Here is a 20,035-nt window from a genome sequence, read left to right as displayed (position 1 = left end):
ACAGACTGGAGTGCAGTGGCCGGATCTCAGCTCACTGCAAGCTCCGCCTCCCGGGTTCACGCCATTCTCCTGCCTCAGCCTCCGGAGTAGCTGGGACTACAGGCGCCCGCCACCTCGCCCGGCTAGTTTTTTGTATTTTTAGTAGAGACGGGGTTTCACCGTGTTAGCCAGGATGGTCTCGATCTCCTGACCTCGTGATCCACCCGTCTCAGCCTCCCAAAGTGCTGGGATTACAGGCTTGAGCCACCGCGCCCGGCCAAATTAGCTAATTTCTTTGTGCCTAAGTTTTTCTATTTATGCCAACAATATACATATTCCTACCCTAGACGTTTCCTGAAATTACATAATATAGTTTACTGTGGGCCAATAACTCAAGGCCCTGGGCTCTCAGGGTTGGGAAGTACTTTTAGAATAAAGGTGGGCAAAATGTTCATCCTCTTGCCAATCTGAATTGAAAGATCCAGAAGGTATTAAAGAAGATCAAAGCCTCCTGATTGGCAGCTGCTGGCAAACCAACAGGAATCAATCAAGGCAGTTGTTACCTGGCTTATGACAACTGCCCTGGCTGATGCACAGAACAAGAAAGTGGAGCTGTCCACAATGCTCTCCTCCCTGTGCAGTCCCCCTTTGAGAGCCAGTCCCTGAAGCATGGGCAGAGTAGCTGCTGGGGCTTCTCTCATTGCTTCCCACAAGGGCCAGCCCTGGGATGGACTGGATTTCTGAGTATACTGTGCGCTGTTCCAAGCAGAAACGAGACTCTCACGGGGAACACTTAGTACAGAATCTGATGCATATTAGGTATACAGTTTTGTTGAATGAGTTTGTATGTGTGGTGCTATACTAAGTAGAGCTGTTTCTCCTTCTCTCATTAGTTCTTTCACCTCTGGGGCTAATGGCCCAAGAACTCACTTCAACAATAGTGGGTGGGGGTATACTCTTGATATGGTCTACACTCAGAGTGTACTTGGCTGATGTTGTGTTCGGAGCACCCAGTACATGATAATGGTAGATAATAAAATCGATTAAAGTAATGATAGTAACATGAGAGAGAACATCAGACATGTAGGCATTTATATTACATAAATGCATCTCTTTACATTTTTTGAATTAATTAATAATGTTCATAGTCACAAGAATGCTCAAGAAAATGTGAGTAACCTTCCTGCCTCAGACCTTCAGTTGCCGTTCTCACCTTCTCAGAGACAATCACTGTGGTGGTTTTAAAACACAGTTGCAAATTCTTTGACACTCTTCCCAACAGGAGAGTGATATGCTACATGACACTGATGTATTCTACGTAAACTTTTTGTCTCCTTCCCCTTTAATCAAGACACACTTATGACTGCTTTGGTCAGTAGGGCATAGCAGAAGTGAATCTATGTAACTTCTGGGACTGAATCATCATAGACCATGCAGCTTCTGCCTTCTGTCACTGCAACACTCACTCTTGGAGTCCTGACTCACCTCTTACATAAAACATTTCACTATCCTGAGGCCATCATGCTGTGAGGAAGCCCAAGTCACATGAAGAGGCCATGTTTAGGCATTCCAGTAGACAGTCCCAGCTGAGCCTAGTCTTTGAATAATTTCTGCCCAGGTGCCAGAAACGACAAAGAAGCCTCCAGATGATTGTAGCCCCAAGATGAGATACACGTAACCCTTCAAGTCTTCCTACTCAGGCCACAGACATTATGGAGCAGAGACAAGCCATCCACAATGTGTCCTATTCAAATTCCTGATCGACAGGATCCAAGGGCAGACTAAAATGATGGTTGTTTCACACCACTAAGTTTTGGGGTAGTTTGTTATGCAGATTTGATAACTTGAACAATCAGTATGATTGTGTGTCTGCTGAGAGAAATTTGTGTCTTCTTATATGTCACTTTCTCTTTTTCCTTAAACTTAAATTTTTTTTGTTACATAATAGTTGTACCTATTTTTGCGGTACATGTGAAATTTTGATACAAGTGTATTTCCTTTTTCCTTTTAACACAAACTGAAGCAGACTATGCACCCTGTTATGTACCATACGTTTTACAAGGAAACTATTTTAAAAATGCTTTACTTACAGGTTTGCGAACATCAGGTAAGGTAATCCAGAGAGGAAACACTATGGGGAAAACGATCAGAAATGTGACTTGCTTGCGGGTTTCAGAAGGCCAGGCAAGGCTAAGAGGCTGGTCCTCCTCATCATCAGCTGTCTCTGTGGTCTGTGGCAGAAAAAGAGGTAAAATTAAACAAACAAAAATGTTAAATGTACATAGGCACAACAGCAGGAGCACAGAACAAGGGGAAAACTCCATGTCTTATCAGGAGTTTTCTGGACTCGTTCCAGTAGCTTCATATGTGTGTTTTTGAGGTTTGTAAGAAAACCTCATTTGTCACAGTCTGAGTCCTAGGAACAAATAATACATTGCCCAGTCATGAGCATGTAAGAATTTTCTTTTCTCTCTTGAATGCTCTTCAGCTTCTCATGTTCATCAACCGATTATTCAACTGGAGTGGGCTTACAAGTACAATTCACGAGCTTCTTATAAGAAACTATCTGTGGAGGAAAAGACTTGATGACCACCGTCTCCCCCATCTTTCCATTTCCTTGAAGATAGAGCCACAAGCTTCAGGCTCCTGGGGAAGGAGAGCACTGATAAAAATTAAAATTTCTTTGTTTCTCTTTTTTTTTTGAACACTGATTTTCATCAGGCCAATGAAAGTAACCACAGAAACAATTCAGTAATACTACTAAGAGAGATTAACTTCCCACTGGCCTTGGAATAACTAAGTGCATAGATTTTTGTGTAGTTGTGTTTTTTTCTTTCATTGATACTTTACATATTTATGGGGTACGTGTATTTTTTACATGCATTGAATGTGTAATGATCAAGTCAGGGTATTTGGGGCCTCCATCACCTTGAGTGTTTATCATTTCTATGTGTGGTAACATTCCGAGCCCTCTCTTCTAGCTTTGAAACATACAGCATGTTGTTGCTAGCTATGGTCACCCTAGTCTCCTAAGGAACATTAGAACTGATTTCTTCTATCTAACTGTAAGTTTGTACCCATTGACTGACCTCTCTTCATTTCTCCCTCTCACCCTCACACCCTTCTCAGGTTGTCAGTCACCTGCTTAACCACAGTTAAGTTCTAAGCCATTGTACTTGCAGCCAAAGACAACTTACGCAAACATATGCCTCAGTCCTCAGAAACAGAAGGTAGAAGTCGAGCAAGACATTGAACCTGCACAGGGTGTTGGAGCCAGGGAAGAAACTTCAGAGTCTCTGACTTGGCAGCCAGTGGCCAGCGTTTTATTTGTCAGCCACTGAAGTCAGTAGCTTCTGAAGTCAGGGCTGGAAGAGATGGAGGATCTGGGCCTAGCAGGGGGTGACTATTAGACTGTCAGCTGAGCCCTCAACACTTCCAAAACAGCACTGTAGACATCATCAATCACTCCCTTCCCTGCTTGTTTAAAAATGAAAGTGCAGCAGTGGACCACGCATCAGATCTAAAAATATCAACAGGAACTTTTCCACTGATGCTTCCTTTTGAGACCATATAAATAACTTTAGAAAGCTCCCACCCCTGGGGCTTTTGCTTCCAGCACCACACACTTTTCAAACAGTAACAGTGCACCCCTCCAGCACCTGTGTCCCTACAGAGGTGGCAGGAGGGGCAGGCTCAGGTCAGCTGGCCTCGAGGCCGGGCTCGCAGCAATGCTACGTCTTGTTTATTGACCTGGCAAACCTGAGGTACTGCCGAAAGTATGTGTAGTGGTTTATACAGTCTCTTCAACTCTCTCTAGGGGTTACAATTTGAAATAATAATTTAAAAAAGGGATGCCAGGCCATGTTGAAAAAGGTTGGTAACAACAGGTTCTTCTGCTTTGGGTATATGTCCTTGGCAGTGGGTAAAAGAATTTGTAAACAGCAAACATGATGGAATTTAAAGGGATTAGGTATAATAATAAGGCAGAATCAGGAAGTTGGCACAGTTTAGTTTGGTGCCCTGGATCCTTATTAAATACACACCTCACACTCCCTGTTTCTTTGCTATGCAATTCACATATTATTCCATCCATTGCTTTCTTCCATCCTGAAATGGAAGAAATCTTTGATGGAAGCTTGGTGTGCTGGCTCTGGTCCCTCTTCTATGCCACCTCTGTCTCTTCCTTGTGGATATAGCAGGTGTACAGAATATCATTCCCTATTGGGCTCACTAGCCTCCCAAGGTGTCAGCTAGCTACGTGAATAATCTTTGTGTCATGGGGCCAATGTGGATTAAGGAGACAGGTATGTTTTCCTGTCTGTTCCCTCCCAGGTACGATCCTTCTTGTTTAACCCAAATGAATGAGTTTCCCCTTACCTCCTGGAAGTTGTCCCAGAAATAGGCATGGGAGCCTTGGGGCATTGCATCATTCTTAATAAATACCCGATCTCTCATGAGAGATGATTTTTTTTTTTGAGCAGAGGGTCAGTCAGCTTCCCTGAAGACCCATCAAGCTGATGAGTTCATTAAGGCTCCTCCCTGTTCTGGGATTGATGCCTTCCCCGAGCTCTGTTCATCACTACCATCCACAATCTAGCAACTTCTCTCTCAACTTCAAGCTAACCATTTTCTGAAAAAACACAAAAGCAACTCTTTATGACTCATATCATTTTAATGACACCAACAGATGGTGACATTTCATCAATAACCCTTCTGCTTATAACCTACGGATTAGCTCCTTTCTCCATCTGCCAAAGTCACCAGGCAGGCATTGCCACTAGCAAATAGCAGAAAATAATAGTCTGTTTGGATGTATAAGCTCTAAACACACTACTGTCCAATGCAAACAATTAGCTATATTGTACAGCTTCCAAAGCTGCATTGGAGGTAGCTGTTGCTAGGGCAGAAATGGATTAGGAGAAGAGACTATGTCTCAGGCTGTGCCGACAGGGCCCTCCATGGAAACTTCACAGCCTCCTGGGGGCCAAGTCCTGCTACAGGGAAGTACGGGAGCCTAGAATCCTGGGGTGGATTTGAGAGGTACCCCAGGGAACAAGGCTGTTGGCATACATTAGGTGAAATTGTCTTTGCCAAGTAAAGTCTCACTCTGACTCAATGGGAGGCAGCTTGCAAGCTGGTTAGGGAAGTGGAAGAAAAAAATACTGTTCCAAGTTTGAGGCTCATTTTGTCTTTGTTCAAACTGGATGCTCCAGGGGAGAGGCAACTGAGGTTAGGGCAGCGATCTTCCAACTTTTCCTAGAGTTGTGATATGCTGGCTTTGACCTTGTGACAACTCACCCTTACCTCCTAAAACTTCTGCAGGGTGTCCATAGAAAACAAAACAAAGCAAAATGGTCCAGAAAGGATTCAAATGGCTTTTGATATAAGGGCTTAAAATAGTTTGATATCTGCTGGGGTCTCTGAAGTAGCCCTAGAATTGTGTAAAGCTTTAGGGCCTTGTAATCTTTGATATGAAAAATCTGACACAAAAACATATGACTTTAAGTTCCCACATGGTGGGTGGTGGTATGTTGGTTGTCAGAACTTAAAAGAGCCAGTGCAGCATGCTGGGAGGAGTAGGTGGTAGAGAATCAGGAATCCTGAGTTCCAGTGTCTGCTCAGGCTGTGATTCCATGAGCAGTCACCACCAACACCTGCAAGCAGTCACTGAGCACCTACAGGTGCAAAGCACTGCATTTAATTCTGGGACTCGTGCTTTCGAGGAGTCTTGGATTTAAAAGGTGAGACAGAACAGAAGATTCCAAAGAATTACTGCAGTATTTATCCAGTTACAGGGATGCTGGCAGGTTACGTGGCAAGAGACTACTGCTTGTCTTCCTATATCTATTCTGCCTATTGTGGACTGAATTGTGTTCCTCCCAATCATGCCCCTTCCTTCCTCCCCAACCAAATTCATATGTTGAAGCTGCAACCCCCACCTCTCCCCATCAGTACCTCAGAATGTGACTTATTTGGAGATAGGATCTTCAAAGAGGTAATTAAGTTAAAACAGGGCCACTAGGGTGGGTCCTAATCGAATCTGCCTGGTGTCCTTACAGGAGAAGATCAGGACACCTGGAGAGACACCAGGGGTTCCTGTGCACAGAGGAAAGGCCACATGAAGATGGGGGCACAGCAGGAAGGTGGTGCCAGCAAGCAAAGGAGAGAGGCCTCCGAGGAAACCAACCCTGCCAATGCCTGGAGCCTGGACTTCTAGCCTCCAGAACTGTGGTAAAGTAACTTTCAATAAAAAGTGATACAAATAAAAAGCGATACAGTGTAACAACTATTTACATAGCATTTACATTGCATTAGTCATTCTAAGCAATCTAGAGATGATTTAAAGGATATGGGAGGATACATATTTGTTACATGCAAATTCTACCCCATTTTATATCAGGGGCTTGAACATCCATGGAATTTGGTATCTTTGGGGATCTTGGAACCAATCCCCCATGGATACCAAGGGACGACAGTACTGCCTTTTGGCTTTAACAAATAGAAAGCTTGCTTTTAGCTAGGCCTGGAATAATTTCAGCCTTCTTGGCCAGGTGTGGCAATGTGATTAAGTTCTGGCCAAAGGATGTATTAAAGTGTCCGCCACACAACTTCCTAGATCTGTCTTTAAAGGGTGGGGGTGTATCCTTCCGTCCTCCTTCCTGATGGCTGGAGGGGACATTTTGCCCACAGCAGAAGAAAATCTTGGGCCATGGGGTAGAGGAACAATATGTGAGGCTCTGAGTTTCTGACACCCATCAAGGGCCATTCGAGCCCTGGACTGCCTGTATTGACTTGAGAGACAATCTGAAACTTACGATTGATTGCAATGCTTCTGGGACAAAGGCACCCACATGCTGTGACTTCGTTTACTGAGCAGCCTGGGATCGCTCTATGAATTACACAGGAAGGCAGGAATCTGGTCTCTCTATAAGATATCTTATTAATGCAGGTCAGGGGACCACATGTAAACACTAGACTAGGTGTCAAAATGCGGGACTTCACATGGGTTTTCTCGCTGTTTATAGGAAAGTCTGCCCAAGTCATGCACCCAACAATGACAGTGCTGGATCTGTGCTCACCGTGTTCCAGTCTTACTACTGTCCTTTCTCATCCTGAGCTGTATTTTCTCAAAACCATTCATTTTATCCTTTTTCATTAGACGTATTTTTGTAAGTAGCCTCCAATCTTGTGAAAAAAGGTGAGGCAGGACTAAAGAAATGTAACATTCTTCAGTGGTGTAATAGAAATTTTAGTGTAACTGTATCAGGTTGAAAAGCCTTGAGAGCCGGGCTCGGTGGCTCAGGTCTGTAATTCCAGCACTTTGGGAGGCCAAGGCAGGTGGATCACTTGAGGGTCAGGAGTTTGAGACCAGCCTGGTCAACATGGTGAAACCCCATCTCTACTAAAAATACAAAAATTAGCTGGGTGTGATGACAGGTGCCTGCAATCCCAGCTACTTAGGAGGCTTGAGGCAGGAGAATCACTTGAACCCAGGAGGCACAGGTTGCAGTGAACTGAGATCTCGCTGCTGCACTGTAGCCTGACAACAGAGGCTCTGTCTCAAAGGAAAAAAAAAGACTTGATAAAGAGAATATAAATGTTATTCTAAGTGACAACTGGTAACAAATGGATAACCACCTTCTAGGACTCATTTATCAATACTGGAGGTTGAAATCTGGAGGTTCGGCCATCAGAACTCTTACGGAGCACAGAAGAGAAGAGTTTCAGAGGTCAGTTAGCATCTACTGGAAGGGGTAAAATCAGCTTGCCTTTTTTTTTTATCTGGTAAATGGGAGAGGTACAGCAGTAGCCGGTCCAGATTCTCATAGCATCATGAGAATCCATTCAGCTTCTTTGCATGTGCATCTTACACTTTTTCCACGTGAATTTGGTATAGATGTTTGCCCCCAAATAAACATCAGGTCTTCGGTGGAGGGGCCTGAGCTGGATTCACTAGTTCAGAGGTTGCCTCAGAAGCCAGAAAAATATTTCTTGGAGGCAACGCAGTTTCTTACTTGTTTTTGTCTGTGAAGGGCACTGAGCAATATTCCAGAGTGAAGGAGAACTTGCTTTAACACTATCTCTCCTGTCAGAGAATTAAAGTGAAAATCCAGGAGGCATCTGAAAGTAGGCCTAATTCAAGTTCAGTTTTAATTGACTGGTAATAACATCTCAACACCAATTCACAAGGAGCAATCTCAGAGGATCACCCAGATTTGCCTAAATCCCAGTTGAGGCTTGATTCAGGCTGGGAGTGAAGTTCTTACATCTCTCTCCCGGCTCACTTCAACACTTAGGAGTGCCACCTCTTATCATTGGGAAGCCCTTTCAGTGTGGCATGATGCTGGGTCAAAATAGAATGTCAGCACTTACGTATTTATGTAAAAACATAATTCATTGACTTTAAAAACATTAGTGCATCTCACTGCTTCTAGGCCCTGCCAGACCTTAAACACTACCTTATTGCAAGGCAGAGCTTAATTGTCTCCTGGGATGTTTTAATGTGGATTACCTTCCTGTACAATAACTTGTTACTCAATTAATCATATGGACAATAATAGATCACAACAGACAAGCTGCAATCATAGATGTCTGCAGTCCTTTAGAGCAGGAGCTTTAGGCCCCAAGAGAAGAAGGAGCTCCAGAATTTCAGAATTGGAAAAGTCTTGTCCTTGAGACCAGCGCCTTCCATTTGATGGGTAGGGAACCTGAGATGGAGTGACCTGTTGAAGAAAAGTGGCAGTGCCAGGCCAACCCTCAGTAACCCCTAACTCGCAGCTTAAGGATCTTCCCCTATTCCACACTCCCTCCTTTCCTCAGTCCTAAAAATAGATACAAATGGTTTTTACATCCAGTTATACCAGGCTTCTCAGCTTTGTTTTGTAATAAATTTAATCTATTAAAATAAAAGCTAGGTATAGCAAACATGAAGTGTAACAGTTCAGTCAGGGTGGTGGAAAAAATTGTAAGAGGAAATTATAGGAAAGAGAAGCAAACCTTCTTGGAAGGCCCGGGGATCGGGGGCGGTTTACAAAGCTTTGGGGAAGAATGAGCTGAAAGCAGTGGCTCTTATCCTGGGGCAGAGGGCGAGAAGTAGCTACAATAATACAAGGGAGTTTATCTGAATAGTTTGTTTACTCATGTCTCCAGAAACCTGGCCTTTAATCATCTGTGTGTAATTACCCTGTAGTGGTGTTGACTCAAAACCTTTGTCATTAAATCTGCACTGAAAAAATGCTGGCTGGGCCAGCTAGTCAAGGCGTGTGGCTGCCACAGCTCTGTGAGTGGCCTGGCCCCCTAGCTGCTCTTTCACTGAATATCGGTGTCTGAGTATGTTATTCATCTGTTGTGCAGCCTGGGTCTGTGGGTCAGACCCCGGCAATGAAGCATTTAATTGACTTTTTTTTTCCTATTTTCTTGAGCCTAAATCTAATTTCTAATGGTCTGAATGGCTCGCATTTCATTCTTTTTATTTTTTTATTTTTATTTTTATTTTTTTGAGACAGGGTCTCACTCTGTCACCTACACTAGAGTGCTAGATTGCAGTGGCATGATCTCAGTTCACTGCAGCCTCCATCTCCCTGGGTTCAAGCAATCTTACCACTTTAGCCTCCCAAGTAACTGAGACTACAGGTATGTACCACCATGGCTAATTTTTGTTTATTTTTTGTAGAGACAAGATCTCACTTAGTTGCCCAGGCTGACTCAAGTGATCCCCCTGCCTTGGCCTCCCAAAGTGCTGGGATTATGGGTGTGAGCTACTGTTCTCAGCCTCATATTTCTTTAAAAAGCTGATAAACATCTGAATATTGTATTCCTTTCCTTTTCTCAGAGTCACGTAACATCCACAGCAGCATTGAAAATGAAATGAAGGGCAGACCTGGGGGTGTGTGGAGAGTAGGGGCCACTGAGATGCCCTCTTCTCTCCTTTAGCTCACTGAGTAACGTCTCCAAGTTCCTAGGTGCAAATTTAAAAATGAAGTGCAGGTGCTAAGTCATCAGTGAATATCAGGACTTCAAATATAAGTTAGGAAGAAAGACTTGTTCTTTAGCATCTCTACCCAAGAAAAAAGTAGAGATTTAGCTCAGTTTGAGGTAGAAGGAGGTGGCAACCAAGTGCGCTATGGCCAAAATGAGGGCTTGTGATTTTATGTGCACTTCATTGCTGATGTCACCCCTGATTCCCATAACTGTGGATAATCTGGCTCTGGCTACTTCTAAAATGGATATCTGGGGGACATTGTAGAAGATGGATTAAGCCCTTTATAACAATAAACTTTCCTGGGGCTAACTTTAGCAAGAACTGAAAGAGGAAATAGGTTATTTTCAGACTCCAACATTCAGTGTTCAAAGGCCAACAGAGCCCCATGAGAAGAATATGCACAATAAAAACAGCATTATCTTTAAACAAGGAACTATCTGCTTCTCCTCCTACCTCCCTCCTCTTTCATTATTGAAGCATTAAAAATACTCTCTCTGACAAAGGTGGCATGTTTTATTTTTCCAATTAGATTTCCTTGGAAACTGGTAAAAAAAAAAAAAAAGTGTGTGCCTATAGTGAGTGTGTGGGAGGCTCCTAGGAGAAGACATCTTGAGAGTGTCTTACCTAATTGCAGGGATGGTTGGAGGAGGGGATCGAGAGACAAAGACACACTTTTCATATGGTTTTCTACTAAATAGGAAGTCAAGCCCAAGGCTGTCTTCAATGTAAAAGAATGGAATTTATAACATCGTTGTTATAAAATTAACTAGGATAATCCAGGAAGAGCACTTAGAATAGTGTTTGGCACATAGTGAACACTCAAACACTCAAACAAATGTCAAAGTAAATATTTAGGAAAACAATTTCTTCAAAGACATGTAGGAGAAAAAAAGCTTGACTAGGTGAATTATAACATTTCCAGCAATATGATTCTATAATTCAATTATTTGATTTGAAGGTGGAAAATGCAAAAATTTTGTACCTCCATCTGTCCACTTATCCAATATTTATCAAGCATTCATTGACTTTAGTGATATCAATAATTTCTTTTTTTTTCTTTTTTTTGTTTTAAATTATACTTTAAGTTCTAGGGTACGTGTGCACAATGTGCAGGTTTGTTACCTATGTATACGTGTGCCATGTTGGTGTGCTGCACCCATTAACTCGTCATTTACATTAGGTATATCTCGTAATGCTATCGTTCCCCCCTCCCCCCTCCCAACAATAGGACCTGGTGTGTGATGTTTCCCTTCCCATGTCCAAGTGATCTCATTGTTCAATTCCCACCTATGAGTGAGAACATGCAGTGTTTGGTTTTCTGTTCTTGTGATAGTTTGCTAAGAATGATGGTTTCCAGCTGCCTGCCTCCATGTCCCTACAAAGGACACAAACTCATCCTTTTTTATGGCTGCATAGTATTCCATGGTGTATATGTGCCACATTTTCTTAATCCAGTCTGTCACTGATGGACATTTAGGTTGATTCCAAGTCTTTGCTATTGTGAATAGTGCCGCAATAAACATACGTGTGCATGTGTCTTTATAGCAGCATGACTTATAATCCTTTGGGTATATACCCAGTAATGGGATAGCTGGGTCAAATGGTATTTCTAGTTCTAGATTCTTGAGGAATCGCCACACTGTCTTCCACAATGGTTGAACTAATTTACAGTCCCACCAACAGTGTAAAAGTGTTCCTATTTCTCCACATCCTCTCCAGCACCTGTTGTTTCCTGATTTTTTTAATGATTGCCATTCTAACTGGTGTGAGATGGTATCTCGTTGTGGTTTTGATTTGCAATTCTCTGATGGCCAGTGATGATGAGCATTTTTTCATGTGTCTGTTGGCTGTATGAATGTCTTCTTTTGAGAACTGTCTGTTCATATCCTTCACCCACTTTTTGATGGAGTTGTTTGTTTTGTTGTAAATTTGATTGAGTTCTTTATAGGTTCTGGATATTAGCCCTTTGTCAGATGAGTAGACTGCAAAAATGTTCTCCCATTCTGTAGGTTGCCTGTTCACTCTGATGGTAGTTTCTTTTGCTGTGCAGAAGCTCTTTAGTTTAATGAGATCCCATTTGTCAATTTTGGCTTTTGTTGCCATTGCTTTTGGTATTTTAGACATGAAGTCCTTGCCCATGCCTGTGTTTTGAATGGTATTACCTAGGTTTTCTTCTAGGATTTTTATGGTTTTTGGTCTAACCTTTAAGTCTCTAATCCATCTTGAATTAATTTTTGTATAAGGAGTAAGGAAAGGACCCAGTTTCAGCTTTCTACTTATGGCTAGCCAATTTTCCCAGCACCATTTATTAAATAGGGAATCCTTTCCCCATTTCTTCTTTTTCTCAGGTTTGTCAAAGATCAGATGGCTGTAGATGTGTGGTATTATTTCTGAGGGTTCTGTTCTGTTCCATTGGTCTATATCTCTGTTTTGGTACCAGTACCATGCTGTTTTGGTTACTGTAGCCTTGTAGTATAGTTTGAAGTCAGGTAGCGTGATGCCTCCAGCTGTGTTCTTTTGGCTTAGGATTGTCTTGGCAATGCAGGGTCTTTTGTGGTTCCATATGAACTTTAAAGCAGTTTTTTCCAATTCTGTGAAGAAAGTCGTTGGTAGCTTAATGGGGATGGCATTGAATCTATAAATTACCTTTGGCAGTATGGCCATTTTCACAATATTGATTCTTCCTATCCATGAGCATGGTATGTTCTTCCATTTGTTTGTGTCCTCTTTTATTTCACTGAGCAGTGGTTTGTAGTTCTCCTTGAAGAGATAGGTCCTTTACATCCCTTGTAAGTTGGATTCCTAGGTATTTTATTCTCTTTGAAGCTATTATGAATGGGAGTTCACTCATGATTTGGCTGTTTGTCTGTTACTGGTGTACAAGAATGCTTGTGATTTTTGCACATTGATTTTGTATCCTGAGACTTTGCTGAAGTTGCTTATCAGCTTAAGGAGATTTTGGGCTGAGACAATGGGGTTTTCTAAATATACAATCATGTCATCTGCAAACAGGGACAATTGGACTTCCTCTTTTCCTAATTGAATACCCTTTATTTCTTTCTCTTGCCTGATTGCCCTAGCCAGAACTTCAGACACTATGTTGAATAGGAGTGGTGAGAGGGGGGCATCCCTGTCTTGTGCCAGTTTTCAAAGAGAATGCTTCCAGTTTTTGCCCATTCAGTATGATATTGGCTGTGGGTTTGTCATAAATAGCTCTTATTATTTTGAAATAAGTTCCATCAATACCGAATTTACTGAGAGTTTTTAGTATGAAGGGCTGTTGAATTTTGTCAAAGGCCTTTTCTGCGTCTATTATCATGTGTTTTTTGTCTTTGGTTCTGTTTATATGCTGGATTACGTTTATTGATTTGCTTATGTTGAACCAGCCTTGCATCCCAGGGATGAAGCCCACTTGATCATGGTGCATAAGCTTTTTGATGTGCTGCTAGATTCGGTTTGCCAGTATTTTATTGAGGATTTTTGCATCAATGTTCATCAGGGATATTGGTCTAAAATTCTCTTTTTTTGTTGTATCTCTGTCAGGCTTTGGTATCAGGATGATGTTGGCCTCATAAAATGAGTTAGGGAGGATTCCCTCTTTTTCTATTGATTGGAATAGTTTCAGAAGGAATGGTACCAACTCCTCCTTGTACCTCTGGTAGAATTACGCTGTGGATCCGTTTGGTCCTGGACTTTTTTTGGTTGGTAGGCTATCAATTATTGCCTCAATTTCAGAGCCTGCTATTGGTCTATTCAGGGATTCAACTTCTTCCTGGTTTAGTCTTGGGAGAGTGTAAGTGTCCAGGAAATTATCCATTTCTTCTAGGTTTCTAGTTCATTTGCATAGAGGTGTTTATAGTATTCTCTGATGGTAGTTTGTATTTCTGTGGGGTAGGTGGTGGTATCCCCTTTATGATTTTTTATTGCATCTATTTGATTCTTCTCTCTTTTCTTCTTTATTAGTCTTGCTAGTGGTCTATCAATTTTGTTGATCTTTTCAAAAAACCAGCTCCTGGATTCATGGATTTATTGGAGGGTTTTTTCTGTCTCTATGTTCTTCAGTTCTGCTCTGATCTTAGTTATTTCTTGCCTTCTGCTAGCTTTTGAATGTGTTTGCTCTTGCTCCTCTAGTTCTTTTAATTGTGATGTTAGAGTGTCAATTTTAGATCTTTCCTGCTTTCTCTTGTGGGCATTTAGTGCTATAAATTTCCCTCTCCACACTGCTTTAAATGTGTCCCAGAGATTCTGGTATGTTGTATCTTTGTTCTCATTGGTTTCAAAGAACATCTTTATTTCTGCCTTCATTTCGTTATGTACCCAGTAGTCATTCAGGAGCAGGTTGTTCAGTTTCCATGTAGTTGAGCGGTTTTGATTGAGTTTCTTAGTCCTGAGTTCTAGTTTAATTGCACTGTGGTCTGAGAGACAGTTATAATTTCTGTTCTCGTACATTTGCTGAGGAGTGCTTTACTTCCAACTATGTGGTCAGTTTTGGAATAAGTGCGATGTGGTGCTGAGAAGAATGTATATTCTGTTGATTTGGGGTGGAGAGTTCTGTAGATGTCTATTAGGTCCGCTTGGTGCAGAGTTGAGTTCAATTCCTGGATATCCTGGATAACTTTCTATCTCGTTGACCTGTCTGATGTTGACAGTGGGGTGTTAAAATCTCCCATTATTATTGAATGGGAGTCTAAGTCTCTTTGTAAGTCTCTAAGCACTTGCTTTATGAATCTGGGTGCTCCTGTATTAGATGCATATATATTTAGGGTAGTTAGCTCTTCCTGATGAATTGATCTCTTTACCATTATGTAATGGCCTTCTTTGTCTCTTTTGATCTTTGATGGTTTCAAGTCTGTTTTATCAGAGACTAGGATTACAACCCCTGCTTTTTTTGTTTTCCATTTGCTTGGTAGATCTTCCTCCATCCCTTTATTTTGAGCCTATGTGTGTCTCTGCATGTGAGATGGGTTTCCTGGATACAGCAAACTGATGGGTCTTGACTCTTTATCCAATTTGCCAGTCTATGTCTTTTAATTGGAGCATTTAGTCCATTTACATTTAAGGTTAATATTGTTATGTGTGAACTTGATCCTGTCATCGTGATATTAGCTGGTTATTTTGCTCGTTAGTTGATGTAGTTTCTTCCTAGCATCGATGGTCTTTACATTTTGGCATGTTTTTGCAATGGCTGGTACCTGTTGTTCCTTTCCATGTTTAGTGCCTCCTTCAGGGTCTCTTGAAGGGCAGGCCTGGTGGTGACAAAATCTCTAAGAATTTGCTTGTCTGTAAGGGATTTTATTTCTCCTTCACTTATGAAACTTACTCTGGCTGGATATGAAATTCTCGGTTGAAAATTCTTTTCTTTAAGAATGTTGAATATTGGCCCCCACTCTCTTCTGGCTTGTAGAGTTTCTGCTGAGAGATCTGCTGTGAGTCTGATGGGCTTCCCTTTGTGGGTAACCCGACCTTTCTCTCTGGCTGCCCTTTACATTTTTTCCTTCATTTCAACTTTGGTGAATCTGTCAATTATGCGTCCTGGAGTTGCTCTTCTCAAGAAGTATCTTTGTGGCATTGTCTGTATTTTCTGAATCTGAATGTTGGCCTGCCTTACTAGGTTGGGGAAGTTCTCCTGGATGATATCCTGCAGAGTATTTTCCAACTTGGTTCCATTTTCCCTGTCACTTTCAGGCACACCAGACGTAGATTTGGTCTTTTCACATAATTCCATATTTCTTGGAGGCTTTATTCATTTCTTTTTCCTTTTTTTTCTCTAGACTTCTCTTCTTGCTTCATTTCATTCATTTAATCTTCAGTTATTGATACTCTTTCTTCCAGATGATGGAGTCGGTTACTGAAGCTTGTGCATTTGTCACATAGTTCTCGTGTTATGGTTTTCATCTCTATCAGTTCGTTTATGGCCTTCTCTGTATTGATTATTCTAATTAGCCATTCGTCAAATCTTTTTTCAAGGTTTTTAGTTTCTTTGCGCTAGTTATGTAGTTCCTCCTTTAGCTCTGAGAAGTTTGATTGAAGCCTTCTCTCAACTCATCAAAGTCATTCTTTATCCAGCTTTGATCCATTGCTGGCGATGAGCTGCGTTCCTTTGGAGGGGGAGATGTGCTCTGATTTTTTGAATTTCCAGCTTTTCTGCACTGCTTTTTCCCCATCTTTGTGGTTTTATCTGCCTTTGGTCTTTGATGATGGTGACGTACTGATGGGGTTTTGGTGTGGGTGTCTTTTCTGTTTGTTAGAAGGAAAACTAACAGTCAGGACCCTCAGCTGCAGGTCTGTTGGAATTTGCTTGAGGATCACTCCAGACCCTGTTTGCCTGGGAATCAGCAGTGGAGGCTGCAGAAGATAGAATATTGCTGAACAGAGAGTGTTGCTGTCTCATTCTTGCTCTGGAAACTTCGTCTCAGAGATGTGCCCAGCTGTGTGAGGTGTGAGGTGTCAGTCTGCACCTAGTAGGGGATGTGTCCCAGTTAGGCTACTCAGGGGTCAGGGACCCACTTGAGCAGGCAGTCTGTCTCTTCTCAGATCTCAACCTCCATGCTGGGAGATCCACTGCACTCTTCAAAGCTGTCAGACAGGGGCATTTACCTCTGGTGAGGTTTCTGTTGCTTTTTGTTTAGCTATGCCCTGTCTCCAGAGGAGGAGTCTACAGAGGCAGGCTGGCCTCCTTGAGCTGTAGTGGGCTCCACCCAATTCGAGCTTCCCAGTGGCTTTGATTAACCTACTTAAGCTTCAGTAATGGCGGGTGCCCCTCCCCCAGCCTCGCTGCTGCCTTGCAGTTAGATCTCAGACTGCTGTGCTAGCAATGAGGGAGGCTCTGTGGGCATGGGACCCTCCAAGCCAGGTGTGGGGTATAATCTCCTGGTGTGCCATTTGCTAAGACCCTTGGTAAAGGGCAGTATTAGGGTGGGAGTTACCCGATTTTCCAGGTGTTGTGTGTCTCAATTTCCTTTGGCTAGGAAAAGGAATTTCCTTCCCCGTTGCGCTTCCCAGGTGAGGCGATGCCTTGCCCTGCTTCAGCTCTTGCTGGTCAGGCTGCACCAGCTGACCAGCACCAATTGTCCAGCACTCCCCAGTGAGATGAACCTGGTATGTCAGTTGAAAATGCAGAAATCACCCGTCTTCTGTGTTGCTCGCACTGGGAGCTGGAGGCTGGAGCTGTTCCTATTTGGCCATCTTGGGCATGTCCCCCGATATCAATAATTTCTTATTCTCTCAGGCAATATGAATAAATAGAAAGCCTTTGTAAATAAGATGAAAGAGAAAAATTCAGAGCCCTAAGGAGAAAATACGATTTTATTCCAGTAGGCAAGCTTTAAGTAGACTTTCTATCAGAAACAAAGCTGCTAAGCAGGTGTCAAGACTCATAATATTGTGACACCTTAATTCTGTGTTTTGTGCAGAGCTGAAAACAATGGTAGAGTTGGAACTCTTGAAGGTAAAATTACCAAAAATGCACAGTCACACTTTGAAAGAGGGAAATGCTCTGAAATCAACAACTCTTTGCCAAATAAAAGGTGCCTCCCCAGAAACATTCCATAGAACACTCTTCATTTTGTAAGCTTAAATCACAGTACGCATTTCACAAAAGAAATACCTATAAACTCCCACCCAAAACTCTGGCTGGCTCAGGAATAGTAAGTTGTTCTCGCCTCCATGGTTTCCTAAACATATTGCCTAATTAGTGGGGTCAGCATACTAATGGCCTTCATTATGTCAACGGATTACGAAAATAGAACATTATACTTGAAATTTAAATATGAAAGACTGACCTATAACATTATTCACTACTGGGTTGTGGATCATTTTGGTCTTACAGACCCAAATACCTGACTTTAAAATCTCTAAGTGACACATGGAAAATGAACTTTTGGCACCCTGACACTGTAGTTTAGGACTCGCCAAGCAAAGTGTGCTGTGAGTCACTTCCAAAGCAAACCCGAGTTCTGGGATGGCTTTCCTAAGGGCTCTAAGGCTGAGGATAAAGCATCATTTGCTTTTCCCCTTTGAAAACGGATGAAAACAGGGAGAGTCTGGAAGAAGAAAAACTGTTAGACCACATGACAGAAAACCAGAGAGCTGTATTCAGAAAAGTTCAGTTACTCAACTCTGATGTCAGTCCCTATTGACTGTTATAGACTGAAAGTTTATGAGCCCTCCCTCCAACCCCCAATTCATATGCCCAAACTCCACTCCCTACAGTGTGGCTGTATTCAGAGATGAGGCCTCTAATGAAGTGATTAAGGTTAAATGAGGTAATAAGGGTGGGGCCCTGATTCAATAGGATCATAAGAAATTCCAGAAGGCTTGTGCTCTCTCTCTGTCTCTATGTCCCTCTCTTTCCCCTCAGGGTGCACGTGCACCAAGGGAAAGCCACGTGAAGACATAATGAGACAGCAGCCATCTGCAAGCCAAAAAGGAAGCCCTTACCAGAGACTGAATCTGCCAGAATCTTGATCTTGGACTTCCAACCCCCCAGATCTGCGGGAAAATAAGCTGTTGTTTTAGCCACCAAGTCTATGGTATTTTATTCTGGTAGCCCCAGTAGACTAATACAATGCCCATATGCATGTTTATCTTTTTCAAAGATCTCATTTTTGAATAGATCTTTTTGGCTTTGAAATAAATCATTGCGTTCGCTTTATTTTTAAATTGCCCTTTTTGTCCACTTTTATTCTTTACTGAGCCTTAGAAAGATCTCTTTATCTTTGTTCTTTTAATTTTTCAATGTCTTTGCATTTGTGTATGTGTGTGTGTGTGTGTGTGTATATATATATATATATTTTTTTTTTTTTGAGACAGTCTTGCTCTGTCACCCAGGTGGGAGTGCAGTGGCATGATCTTGGCTCACTGTAGCCTCTGCCTCCCAGGTTTGAGCGATTCTCTTTCCTCAGCCTCCTGTATAGCTGGGATGACAAGTGCCAGACACCATACCTGGTTAACTTTTTTTTTTTGTATTTTTATAGTAGAGATGGGTTTTCACCATGTTGGCCAGGCTGGTCTTGAACTCCTGACCTCAAGTGATCTGCCCACCTTGGCTTCCCAAAGTGCTGGGATTACAGGTGTGAGCGACCACACCCAGCCTGTATTTGTATTTTTTAACCAACTAATTCTCTGTACTCTGTTCTTATCCTCTACTTTCCTATCACTTATCTCTTATCCATAAGATAAGTGAAAAAGAGGTAAGTTTACGTGTTTCTTTTTGGAAGGCAATGCCATGTGAGACATTTGTTTTGCCTTCTGTGTGAACATCCTAAACCAACAGAGCTAACAAGTGGAAAACAGACTTTTTTTTTTTTTTTTTTTTTTTTGAGATGGAGTCTTGCTCTGTTGCCCAGGCAGTGGTGCGATCTCGGCTCTCTGCAACCTCCAAACGCCCAGGTTCAAGGGATTCTCCTGCCTCAGCCTCCCAAGTAGCTGGGACTACAGGTGCGTGCCACCACACCTGGCTAATTTTTTGTATTTTTAGTAGAGACGGGGTTTCACCGTGTTAGTGAGGATGGCCTTGACCTTCTGACCTTGTGATCCGCCTGCCTTGGCCTCCCAAAGTGCTAGGATTACAGGCATGAGGCACTACTCCTGGCCGAAAACAGACTTCTTAAAAATAATAAATCTTTGTTTGCCTGGTGGTAGAAAATAATTTAGTCCCTTTATAATACCATCATATGGTTTGTTTTATATATAGATGAGAAAAAATCAAGAATTTGGCACCCTAAACACAACATGAGAAGGTTTCATGCACTAATGGCCTCCTGAAAACAACTTAATCTTGGACAAGACTGAACCGAAATCAAGGTTTCAAAATATCTTGCTGTGAGTGATGAAGCTGTCTGGACCTAACTTTTCCAAGAGGTTGAGAAACCATTCTGTAATCATGCAGAATGGCTTCTGAAGAGTCTGGTGGAATGCAACTGTTTTCCCTCACTTTGCATTTTGCTCCAACGATTCTGAGGTGCAACTTATGGATGAGGTGGATTTTCTTCTGTATTGCTAGAGTAAATTGGATTTTGTTGTTTTCATGGGCTTTGTAAATCTGTAAATCTTGCTGATAAAATCCATAAGAGA

General features: G+C 42.2%; 1 protein-coding gene across 2 annotated transcripts in view; it reads right to left on the bottom strand.

Moving 5' to 3' along the window:
• Positions 1 to 178: 178 nt before the first annotated feature.
• LOC116268660 (sodium/potassium/calcium exchanger 2-like) overlaps positions 179 to 20,035 on the bottom strand; it is an 81,057-nt gene continuing 61,200 nt past the window's right edge. For both annotated transcript variants that reach the window (XM_031661905.1, XM_031661906.1), the window contains one exon: positions 179 to 2,210. In XM_031661905.1, the coding sequence (XP_031517765.1) occupies positions 2,046 to 2,210 (165 nt within the window). In that variant the 3' untranslated portion in view covers positions 179 to 2,045. The remainder of the gene's footprint in view (positions 2,211 to 20,035) is intronic.

Source organism: Papio anubis, unplaced genomic scaffold (assembly GCF_008728515.1).
Source record: "Papio anubis isolate 15944 unplaced genomic scaffold, Panubis1.0 scaffold294, whole genome shotgun sequence".
Lineage (NCBI taxonomy): Eukaryota > Metazoa > Chordata > Mammalia > Primates > Cercopithecidae > Papio > Papio anubis.
This window is presented reverse-complemented; position numbering and strand designations above follow the sequence as displayed.